Here is a 12873-nt window from a genome sequence, read left to right as displayed (position 1 = left end):
AGCTCTACACCTTGTTATCTCAGATTTTCCAGCATCTGCAGTTCCTACTATCACAAATAAAATGCTGTTTTAATCTCAACAAAGTGAATAATAAGAACTTTGTAGATAATAAAACATAGCAATAATGATCACTAAATTACATTTTCAAATGCAACTACTTACTCCATGATTTACAGAATCCCCTTGGTTATCATGTTCTCTATTTACTGAGTCTCTGGTCATTCGGGGTGGTTTCCAGCTTCTTTCTTGTGTTCCCTTGTTGTAGTAGTAAAATCGTCCTGTTGCATCTTTGTGCACCTCCCATTCACCATGGATTTGCCTGGGAGGGCTAGTGGGAATTGGGGGTAGGTGCGCTAGAGTTATTTTCAAATCTTGCAAATTTGCATACACTGGAGACTCTGGTCTTGCAGGTGGCATTGTCTGCAAAAGTTAAAGCAATATCTTTTAATGAATAAACGATAATTTGAATTACCTATACAACTCGATATATGATCCTACTTAGGATCTATATAACAGGAATAAAAAAAACATTTGTTTGCCATTTCTTTTCAGTTTGATTATTAAGCAATTTTCCTGCTCTCAACATTTTATCAATTAAAATCAATATTATAGTAGTAAAAATAGCAAGCCACAATTCTCATATTAAACATAAACATCCACCCAGATAAGAAACCTTGTTCCAATATTTGTTTTGGCATCTGGGTGATTTTAAAGATTCCACTTCACCACAGCAAAGGACTGAAACTATACCTTTCCACTTGAGGTACTAATTCGCATTAAACCAGGCAAGGAACCACAACACAACTGCTATTGCTGCAGGATGTAAATAAGGCTTTTGCAGATCTGCTGATCTCTGGCTGCTTTTTTCCGCCCCCCCAAAGAAGGCATCTATGTATTATAATAATGATTAATTTGAACTAGTGATTTTCTACAGCTATAACTCAAACGGCAGACTTTGTCATCAAGATGTTGGTGAGCTAACAGTGCCCACCTTTACTTATGCATAACTAGAGCAATTTTACGCATGTGACTGATGTACAATTAGACATGGATAACCAGATGCTGATCTTACACAAATTGTTTGATTATCCCGCTTCACCACTGAAATGCACTGACTGGCACACACAGGCAGAAGTAGGTACCATCCACAAAAAAAAACTACAGCAGTAGTGTTCAGGGATGTGTAAACTCTCCAAGCCTCCTTCGAAAGCATTTTTCAACTCTCTAACTTCTACCACCCAGAAAAACAAGAACAGCAGACAGAGGAGCCTGACCAGCTTCAAGTTCTCCTCCAAGACACACAATAACCTGATCTAGAACAATATCACCATTACTTCATTGTCACTGGTACAAAAGCCTTGAACTCTGTTCCTAACAGCACTCACACCATATCAAGTACAGTGGTTCTCTGTCACCTACAAAGTACATTCTAATTTGTACTCCATTCTCAGTCTTTGTACTGTTAACTGCAGTATTCTCCATTCTGATCAGTTAGAGATACACTGACACTTGTTCTTCTCATTTAGGTCCGCAATTCACTACTTGCCTCACTGAGCTATTAGTTCATGTAAAAAAAAGAGAAAAACCTAAAACGTGTAAGGCCAAGGCTAACTCATGCAAACACTGTTGAATGGTCCGAGGCTGCAAATTATAATCAATAGGGATTATGTGGAAGGATTTTGTCATGAGTAGAGATAGAGGCTTTCCTACAAACTTTAATCAATTTAGCAAACTTCTAGCCAACAGCAATCAGACATACACACCATAAAAGGAAGTCTGAGTATTTGAAAGTTGTACACATACTAAGCCTTAAAAATAACTAGTCACGAGCAGGTAGCTAACTCTTTATATTTGATAATGAAATGTCAAAATTAAACAAACAGTTTTAGTAATTTAACAATAGTACTGACTCAGAGGAAACTTTAGATGATACTGAACAGAAACCATAAAAGGCAACTTAAGTTAGCAGCAAGTGAATTTTTTTTTGTTGAAACAGCTAGTAATCAGCTAATTACTAACGCCAGAGACAGAGATTTTGGAAAAGGCAAAAAAAAAGACTGCAGGTGTTGGAAATTAGAAATAAATCAGAAATTGCTGGGAAAACTCAGGTCTGGCAGAGTTAATGTTTCAGGTCCAGTGACCCGTCTACAGACCTGAAACGTTAACTCTGCTTTCTCGCCACAGATGCTCCCGGACCTGCTGAGTTTTTCTAGCAATTTCTGATTTGATTTTGGAAAATGAACTTGCTTGACAGAATGCCTGCAGTGAGCAAAACAGAACTCCATTTAAATGATGTCCAAATTAATAGCTGTACCAGTGAACATCACTTTAACTACAGATAAAGACAGCATTCATGCTAAATTTACTGTGAGGTATTTTAAAATTTAGAAGAAGGCATTTTCATTAATCGCAACACATTGCGGATCCACTTGGCTAATAACTCAAAATTTTATGTACAACTATCTTTCATAGAGCACCTCTGACATTTGTTCACAGTTCCCAATGAATTCAAAAGATTGAACTCAGGCAAATATTAGAATCGATGATGAAAAATTTGATCAGTGGTACATTTTTGAGGAATGCTTTAAAAGGGTGAGGAAGCGGGGAATGAAACTTAGAAGCAGAGGAAGACACAGCTAACGATGGTAGGAAAATAGCAAAATGTATAACAGAGCTAAATTTGAGGAATAAGGCCAGGGAAGGAGTTGAACATGAAAATCATCTTCAGACCTGTGAATACAGAGCTATGAAAAGGGCATTGGTAAGGTTAACTTTTTGGAAGTAAGAATGCAATTGCAACATTCAAACCACAAAATTAAAATTTCCTTTTATTGTTTCATCAACAGCGTGCAGAAAATAATCTTTGACAACAACAGTGACACAACAACAAATGTTGCAACGGAAATACTTAGATATGTTCACTTTACAAGTGGTGCAAGGTGGGGCTGTGCTGGGAGGGAGGGAAAGCGACAGGGCAGCACAGTGGCTAAGTGGTTAGCACTGCTGCCTCACAGCACCAGGGACCTGGGTTCGATTCCACCCTCTGGTGACTGTATGTGTGGAGTCTGCATGTTTTCCCCATGTCTGTGTGGGTTTCCTCCAGGTGCTCCAGTTTCTTCTCAGTTCAAAGATGTGCAGATTAGGTGGATTTGCCATTCTGAATTGCTTGTAGTGTCCTGGGATGTATAGGTTGGGTGGGTTGGCTATGGTGGTTACAGGGATGGGGGGGAAGAGACTGGGTGGGATGCTCTTTGGTGGGGTCGGTCTGGACTCGATGGGCCAAATGGCTTGCTTCCGCGCTGTAGGGATTCTAAGTTAAATTGTCCAAGCTCTTTATTTCCGATCTGTAGTTGTAGTACAGCTAAGTTAAACTTGCTCAAATAGCAAACAATGCGTCAAGGTGGAATTTCAACTGATTACAATTTAAATAACACTGGTGTTTCATTACCACTATTTTACAAGTGAAACATATTCAAAGTTAACATTTCAACAAACTTCCAGACTACTTCCACACAAAACCAAGCTTATAAATTCTGAATAGGTATGTTGCAATTCTACCAATATTGCAATATTGTAAGGACTACAAATATTTCCTTGGAATGTAAACTGCAAAAATTAAGAATTAATTTCTTTTACAACTCAAGTGAAAAGTGGGAATATTTACACAAGTTCATGTAACTTTTGCAGAAGCTAGATTTCATTGAGTGATCCCTTGGCATCAAGTGTCTTTGGACTTCAAAAGAACTATCTAACTTCATAAAAACAAAAAGAACTGTGGATGCTGTAAATCAGGAACAAAAACAAAGTTGCTGGAAAAGCTCAGCAGGTCTGGCAGCATCTGTGAAGGAGAAAACAAGAGTTAACGTTTCAGGTCTAGTGACCCTTCCTCAGAACTAACTTTATAGTTAAGTTGCAAATTATCACTGAATTGAGAAAAAGGTACTGTGGTAGTTAGGCCTCCAGAAAGCCTACGAGCCAAGATAAGGGTCTCACACTCTCTGACCGAAAAAAAAAACAGCATTTAAAGACTCTGGAAACAAAACTTCTCACTCAACCAAGACCAAGGTCCAACTGACCACCTACCAGACTGAGGATCCTCTGTGGCTTTCAATGTGAAATCATCATTAGAAACCAAAAAAAAGCTGAGAAAGTTATATCATCTAACCTTGTGCGATAGACACTGGATTCACAGAATTTGTTCCTTCTTGCCTATGTTTTCCACTAATGATATTTTTGCAGAACTGCCTGTCCTATTTGTGAATGATATTTAAAAGCAACGTAGTTTAAGTCTGTAGCAATTAGTTATGTTACAAAATATTAAAGGACACATTTGTTATAATAAATGCATTTTATCTTCTTGTTTATTGATGAAAACTGGAGAGAGTTTCTTTTATCTTAGTGGTCAAAAATCAGGCAAATTTACCAGCTTAGTGTATAAATTAGTCATTCATGCATTTGTGATGACTCATGGAATAGTAGGGCTTGAAATTCAGTGCAATCTTCCTGACAAAAGTTTTGGGGGCAGGCTTGGTGCAAGACTTTTGAATGCAGACAATGTGAGATTAGATCTGGAGTAAGATCATTAGTAAAAGGATAAAAGGGGCAAATAACCATTTTTCTTGTAATGTAAAATAAGACGGCAACAAAAACAAAATCCTACAGAGGTAATACCCTAATTTTGTTTTGCAAGAAATGACTACGGTTAAGGCCATAGAATTGACAAATGAGTTGAAGATGGAATTTCATGCAAAAGCTTAGAATATAGACATAATTGAAAAATTAGCAGTCATTTCAAATTAATGGAAACACAAGAGAGACGAGGTAGACAAAACAATGACTCACAGAGATGGCTAGAAGTGAGTTACAGTTACAGAAGCTTGAATATGAAAGACAAATTAGGCAGAGAGAGGGGAGAGGACATCGAAATGGATAGAGATGCAGATTTAACAAAAAAGTAAACTTTTGGGGAAAAAGGAGACAAACAGCATTTAAGCTGCTGGTACAAGAGATTCAGGGGTGAGAAAAAGATGAGAAAGGGATTTGAGAAAAGAATACCAGCTTAACAGGCCACCTCCGATGCAGGAGGTGGTTCTGATTAAGAAAATTCTGTCCATATTCTAAAGTTCAGTAAGGCACTACTTAAAATTTGTATAATGCCCACCAAAATTTGAGGAAGAGTATGCGGTGCTATTTTTTAATGTCATTGAGAAAAGGGCAGTAAAACAAATGAAATGGCCAAAGGGAAACTGGACATTAGCAGATGTTGCTGGAAAAACTCAAAAATCAGCAGGTAACGTTTCGGGTCTGGTGACTCTTCCTCACAACATTCTCAGGAGTTCTGAGGAAGGGTCACTGGACCCAAAACACTAACTCTGATTTTTCTTTGCAGATGCTGCCAGACCTGCTGAGCTTTTCCAGCCAATTTCGTTTTTATTCCTGATTTACAGCATCCGCAGTTCCTTCAGTTTTTATTTTGAAAACTGGACATTGCCCAGGCAGAGTAGATTGGAGGGTACAGCACATGAGATTTATGAATCATTGTCAGAAGAATTTTGAATGGATTATGATACCGTAAACAGTTCTTCTGGATCTACGAGTTTCTGTAGCAGACAAGCAAAAGTTTCAAGACTTAAGGTAACAGCCTGGGCAACCTATGTCGAACTTGAAATGGTAAAGCCAAGAAATTTTGACTAGTGGATATGGACATTAGGAGGAGATATTACATATAAAGCTCTTAAAAAATTCTTCCATGAGAATAATTTCTCCAACATGGAACTCCAAGAAAATACCATGGATTAAATTTTAGCTTTAATTACAACTACGAGACCAAATGTAAACACTGCTGAGAATGCAGGAGAGCAAAATAAGAGATAGATACAAAGGTTTTTAAACCAAAGGAATTTGTCTCTGCTTTCAAATGATACAATGAAACCCATAAATATATTAGGGGATACAGGAGCTATGCAAATTCTTTTGTTGAAAGACATAGATTTTTCTCCTGAGTGTGCAGTGAAAGCCAAAATTTTAATAAGTGAAGAGTTCATATCCATTCCTTGGTACAAAAGTGCATTTATAATGCAATTCGATGTCCCAAACTGTGGTAGTAGGAGTAATTCAGAAATCATGGAAAGCAAAAGCAGGATACCAGTAGATCCTTACAGTGATGGGTATCACAATCTAATTTCCGGAAGCTATTCCTTTAAACAGCAATTACAGTTAAAGCAGTATCTTGGAATTAGGAATCTAAAGAAGACCATGAATCCATTGTCGATTGTCAGGAAAAACCTATATGGTTCACTAATGTCCTTTAAGGGAAGGAAACTGCCATCCTTACCTGGTCTGGCCTACATGTGACGCAATGTGGTTGACTCATAACTGCCCTCTGGGCAATTAGAGATGGTCAATGAATGCTGCTTAGCCAGCGACGTCCTCACCCCATGAATGAATAAAAAAAAAAACAAGGATCAGAAAAATGGTCACAATGTCACCAGCAAAAGCATTCAACACATTCTTTGCCTTCAGAGAAGCAACGATGGAATTCCAGAATTCTAGGATATTCTTGTGCATCACCCAGGACTTATGAAAAACATGGTTAGTACTCAGTCAGAAAAGCAATGCATTTACCACCTGCTTCTGACAATAAAGTCAGACAATTGTCATACTAAATGAAAAGAAGAATGAATATTGATTGCCCTGCTTTGGAAATATGGATTAAAAACCAATTAACTTTGACATGCTGCCAAACAAGCCCTTACGAACATTGGTGCAAAGAAGTCTTGTAAAGAAATGCAACTATCCATGAGAATCCAGAGCTTATGCTTCGATCTGATGTGGCAGAAAGCCAATCATGATATTCAAACAAAAAACATTTCCCAAGAAAAAATTTCAGACAGACATAGTTCATGAGAAATCCTGAACGGATGAAGGCAATTAGAAGAAATGGATCAAATTAGTTTAGAATTTGAAACCAGCAGGACTACGCAAAACAAAAAAAATGGTTTGCTCTCCTGGAACATATTCGACCCTACGTTGTCAATAATATAGTCAGATGTGAGACTGATCAATACTCTCATGATAGCTATTCACAACGGTCTTCCTAGTACTGTTCAATTTTCAGGTATTTGTAAATAAACTTTTAAAGGACAATATAAAAACAACATAGAACAATTCGAAATTGCAAGTTGAAAAACACTAGCTTAGGACAGAAGTGTGTGAGTATCCTCGCTACCAACATTGTGTCAATCAGCTGCACAATGTGGAATGAATTTAATCCCAATATTGTCAGAAATTATTTCTAAATTGTGGAATAGTTAATGCACAAGGCAATACTGAGAATTACTACTTACGGAATGATGTTGCTGAAGTTAAAAAATGGTGATGATTATGAACATGAGAAAGATCTAATGAATCAGATTGTTATGGACCAGGCCAGACCCCCTCAAAATGTTTTAAGAAGTTAGCCTAGACCCTAACTTTTTCTTATTTTAAAGGCAGATGTGAAGCGGGTGTTCCAGATGTGATGCGACTGGTCAAACCACTCGGCTTTAAGCAAAACAAAAAAAAAAAAAAAAAAAAAAAAAAAAAAACTTACTTAAACGCTACAGTTGAAACACGAACAAAAGAAAGTGGAATTTAGAGTAACTTGGCTATTGGAAAACCTAACCGACCCAAAACCGCAACTTAACTAATTAACTGTTCCAGTGTAGTGACATCCCATAAATACACCCCTTGGCAAAAAGGTAAATTCATTCACAGATTCTTACAGTCACGAGGGAACAATATCCACAGAGAGATTTTACAGAAAGTCAGAGGAATCCTTTACTGAAGCTTGCACACTTATGGTACTCAAAACATCTCGTGACTGCTACAGTTAAAAGATAACTAGAAAAAACCTGAACTGGGAGAACTCGCCACTCCCCTTCCGTTGTTTAAACTGTGGCTTTTTGTGACTTCTACCTTTATAACCTCTCTTCAAAAAAAAAGGACAAAATAGACAGTATCATCCTAAGATGGTGATCCAAACGACATGCTGTAGTTAATTCATGCTCATTAGATGAAAATCTTGTAAATGTTATAAAGTGGATGTTAATAGGATTTCTTCAGTGTTGTTGCTTTTCACTTTAATTGGATTTTTGAATTCTTCTTGGGCTCAAATCAAACATACATATCTACCCCTTGAAAATGTAACCTGAATAAACATAAACATAAGCTAAAGATATTTAGCTTAAAATTGGTCCCAAAAATTCAATTTTTTCACAAATATATACAGTATGTAAAGAATCAGACCATTCCCTAGAACAGGACTTCAGTTCATTGCGCCTGTGCCAACTCTTTGAAGACATCAATTTCACACTGCAAATATTTTCACAAATTAGTTCTCTTCAAATGCATGTCCACTGACTTTTGAAAGTTTCTATGGGTTCTGATTCCACCATCACTTCAGGTGGGGAGTTTTATCCACAACCTACATACTCTCAGCAAAACCCCCTCACTACATTGTACATCTCCCTTCTCAGAGTCAAGGGCAGCGATTCCAACTTTCACAAATAAATGCTGTACTTCATCCCTGGTATCATTTTGGTAAACATTCTCCATTTCCTCTCCAAGGTCTTGACATCCTTCCTAAAATGTGGTGCTCAGAATTAAACACAATACTCCAGAGGCCCTGACAGCAATTTGTAAAGCTTCAGCATCACTTCCTTGTTTTTGTATTAATGCTTTGGTTACAATGCTTTCTTGACTGACTTATGAACACGACATGCCATTTTCAAGGTTTTGTCAATATATATCCCTAGCTCATTTTGCTCATAGCACACAGAAAATAATACATTTAGATTATCCTGGCTCTAAAGGTTATTTCTCCCATGTTGCATCATTTCACACACATCAATAAATTGCATGTGGCCTATGCTGTAGTAACATGGGACCCATTGCAGTAACCAATACAATTTGTCTACAAATGTTTAGTATCTGTCACTAATTAACCCATGATATTCCAAGAGTTTCCCAGCATTTAGATTATACCGATTGGTCTGTAGTTACATGGTTTAATTCTCTTTTTTGAGGGCAAGTGTAAAATTTGTAATCTTCCAGTCTTTTGGCAGCATTCCCATAAACTAGGAGGATTGCAAGGTTACAATCAGAGTTTCTGCTGTATAGAAACTAGCTCTCCTCCCTATTTAGGATGTGTCCTATCTAATTGGATAACTGAGTGATGCCAATCTATTTAGCAGCACCTTTGCAGCTATATGAAAACACTCTTGTGGCACAGTAGTAGTGTCCTTGTCTTTGAACTGGAAGATCTGGGTTCCAGTCTCACCTGGTCCACAGCTATCTCACAATACATTTGACCAAGTTGATTTTTCTTCCCACCTAAACAAGTGAAGGATTAAAATGCACTAGAGGCAGTTCAGAGAAGGTTGACCAGACTAAGAGCCTGTAAAAGAATGCTGCCTATGAGGAAAGGTTGGACAGACCAGGCTTATATCTGCTGGAGTTTAGACAAGCAAAAGGCAATTTGATCGAAACATACAAAATCTTGAGGGGTCTTGACCGAGTTAATAGAGTCACAGTCATAGAGTAATTGATGTACAGCACGGAAACAGAACCTTCATCCATGCTGACCAGATATCCTTAAACTGGTTAGCCACATTTGCCAGCATTTGGCCCATATCCTTTTAAATTCTTCCCATCATGTACCCATTTAGATATCTTTTAAAATGTTGTAATTGTACCAACCTCCACCATCTTCTTGGGCAGCTCATTCCATACACACACCACCTTCTGCGTGAAAAAGCTGTCCCTCAGGTCTTTTTTATATCTTGCCCCTCTCACCTTAAATCTATGCCCTCTAGTTTTGGACTCCACTACCCTGGGAAAAAGGCCTCGGCTATTCACCCTATGTATACCCCTCGTTATTTTATAAACCTCTAAAGATCCACCCTCAGCCTCCGTCACACCAAGGAAAATAGTCTCAGCCTATTCAGTGTTAACCTACAGCTCGAAACCTCCAACCCTGGCAACATCCTCATAAATCTCTTCTGCACCCATTCAAGTATAACATCATCTTTCCTATAGCAAGGAGACCAGAACTGACTGCAGCATTGTAGTAGTGGCCTAACCAATGTCCTGTACAGCACATCATGACCTCCTAACTCATACTCAATGCACAGCGAGAATGTTTCTATGTCTATTATTCTCTAAATAGAATAAAGAGCAAATTAACAAAGAAAGTTGAAATAAAAAGGCACAGTGGTGAGGCTAGGTTGAACAAAAAAATGGTGAACTGTGAACAATAATATTGCTGTTGGAAAGCCCTTTAGGTAGTTAAAATACAAAGTTTAGAAAAAAACTCAGCCACACACCTGATGGAATCAATGACACAGCTATGCCAAATCTTACTTCACCGAGAACATGCAGATTGGCATAATTGGCAGGTGTCACCAGATTATATTTAGGAGGAGGAGGAATCTTCAATTATCCTTCCTTTCAAGAGTGTTGAGCCTAAGTGTAATGCACCCTTACAAAAGGTAGACGTAGACATTGCCGTAGTCTTACCAGCCCACAGGTCTGTTCTCCTATTAGGGAAAGGCAACTGATGGTTTAACCTCAGTTATCATGCATTACATGCCAGCTATCTAGCCAACCAAGCTAACTAACCCCCTATCCTTACAAGTACCATGGAAGAAATTGAGTCAGATGTACAGCACAGAAATAGACCTTTCAGTCCAACTCGTCCATGCCAACCAGATATCCTAAATTAATCTAGTCCCACTTGCCACATATCCCTCTAAACCTTTCCTATTCATATACCCATCCAGATCCCTTTTAAAATGCTGCAATCGCACCAGCCTCCATCACCTCCTCTGGCAGCTCATTACAGACACGCGACACGCACCACCCTCCATGTGAAAAAGTTGCCCCTCAGGTCCCTTTTAAATTTTTCCCCTCTCACCTTAAACCTATGCCCTCTAGTTTTAGACTACCTAATGCCATGGAAAAGACCTTAGTTATTCACCCTCTCCATATCCCTCATGATTTTATAAACTTCTATAAGGTTACCACTCAGCCTCCGACAATCCAAGTAGAAAAAGCCCTTGCCTATTCAGCCTCTCCTGATAACTCAAACCCTCCAACCCTTGTAAATAGTTTCTGAACCCTTTCAAGTTTCAGAACATCTTTCCTATAGCAGGGAGACTACGACTGAGTGCAGTATTCCAAAAGTGGCCTAACCAATGTCCTGTACAGCCGCAATATGAGCTCCCAACTCCTATACTCAATGCACTGACCAATAAAGACAAGCATACTAATGCCTTCTCACTACCCTGTTTACCTGCAACTCCACCTTCAAGGACCTATGAACCTGCACCCCAAGGTCTCTTTGTTCAGCAATACTCCCCAGGACCCTACCATTAACTGTATAAGTCTTGCCCTGATTTACTTTACCAAAATGCAACATCTCACTTTTATCTAAATTAAGCTCCATCTGCCACTCCTCAGCCCATTTGATCAAGGTCCTGTTGTACTGAGATAACCTTCTTCATTGTCCACTACAACATCAATTCTGGTGTCATCTGCAAACTTACTAACCATTCTGCCTATATTCACATCCAAATCATTCCCAGCAGACCCAGCATCGGTCTTTGTGGCACACCACAGGTCACAGGCCTCTAGTCTGAAAAACAACCCTCCACCACCGCCTTGTCTTGATTGAATTTGATTTGATTTATTATTATCACATGTACTAAGTACAGTGAAAAGTTTTGTTTGGTGAGCAGTACAGGCAGTTCATTACATACAAAGGTCATAGAGATCATAGTGTGTTTCGACAAAGCGAGGCATACAAGGTTACAGCTGCATAGGAGGTACATAAAAGCAAGGTCAACATTAAATTTGGAATTAGAGGTCTATTCAGCAGTCTAACAACATTAGGGAAGAAGCTGTTCTTGAACCTGTTGATACAAGGCTTCTGTACCTTCTGCCTGACGGAAGAGGTTGGATGAGATTATAGCGTGGGTGGGAGGGGCCTATGATGATGTTGGCAGCCTTTCCACAGCAATGAGGTGTAAATGGAGTCCATGGATGGGATGTAGGCGTTTGTGATGGTCTGGGGCGTGTACCAAGCCATTATGCACTTGGATAGAAGGTTCTCTATGGTGCAACTGTATAAGTTGGTGGGGGTGCTATGGACATGCCAAATTTTCTAAGCCTCCTGAGGAAAAAGAGGCGGCGTTGTGCCTTCTTGACCGTCGCATCTCATGGGAGGTCCAGGACAGATTGTTGGTTATCGTTGCTCCTAGGAACTTGATGCTCTTGACCCTCCATCTCAGCTCCATTGATGTAGATAGGGGCATGTCCTGCTCCTTTCTTTCTGAAGTCAATGATCAGTTCTTTTGTTTTGATGAAAAGGGGAACAAAATAAAAACGCTCTGAGATAGTGAAAGAATGAGTTCCCAACCAGTGGATCAAAGATTTAGAATGGGCAAGCACAACCCCCTGTCTTCAAAGTGTCAAAATAAACTGAAAGAAAACAACTCATTGACGCTGTGATCCAGATTTGTGCCAGAACCGTACTTCTGACTTGTAATCTTGCTCCCCACCAACGTTCCGTCTAATTTTCTTTCCAACATTGTGATCTTCGGAGATCTGTGCACGACACAATGCCATGATCAGCGTGCCAACATTATTTGCCACATGTGGAACCTTGGAGCAGCTACGCATTTACACAGCTTAGAAGAAACACTGCTTCCCACCCATAATATTTATGTCCTGTCTCTGTATGGGTCTGTTTGCGTGTACATACATATTTTAAAGGAAGAGTAGGGTTTAGTTATAGTTATAGTTATAGTTATAGTTATAGTTATAGTTATAGTT

The 12873-nt window shown here is 38.9% G+C and overlaps 1 protein-coding gene across 6 annotated transcripts in view; it reads right to left on the bottom strand.

Annotated features, from left to right (window-relative positions):
* LOC109937219 (rho GTPase-activating protein 12-like) overlaps positions 1-12873 on the bottom strand; it is a 200182-nt gene that overhangs the window by 133024 nt on the left and 54285 nt on the right. For 5 of the 6 annotated variants that reach the window (XM_048613345.1, XM_048613359.1, XM_048613373.1 and 2 more), the window contains exon 2: positions 163-420. In XM_048613345.1, coding sequence (XP_048469302.1) covers positions 163-420 — 258 coding nt within the window. Of the gene's footprint in view, positions 1-162; positions 421-6334; positions 6379-12873 lie in introns of those variants that run through there. The other variant, XM_048613366.1, reaches the window with a different exon arrangement.

The sequence above is a fragment of the Rhincodon typus genome, chromosome 2 (assembly GCF_021869965.1).
Source record: "Rhincodon typus isolate 14 chromosome 2, sRhiTyp1.1, whole genome shotgun sequence".
NCBI classification, from domain to species: domain Eukaryota; kingdom Metazoa; phylum Chordata; class Chondrichthyes; order Orectolobiformes; family Rhincodontidae; genus Rhincodon; species Rhincodon typus.
The sequence above is the reverse complement of the archived record's forward strand: the minus strand, read 5'-3'. Positions and strand labels throughout refer to the sequence as shown.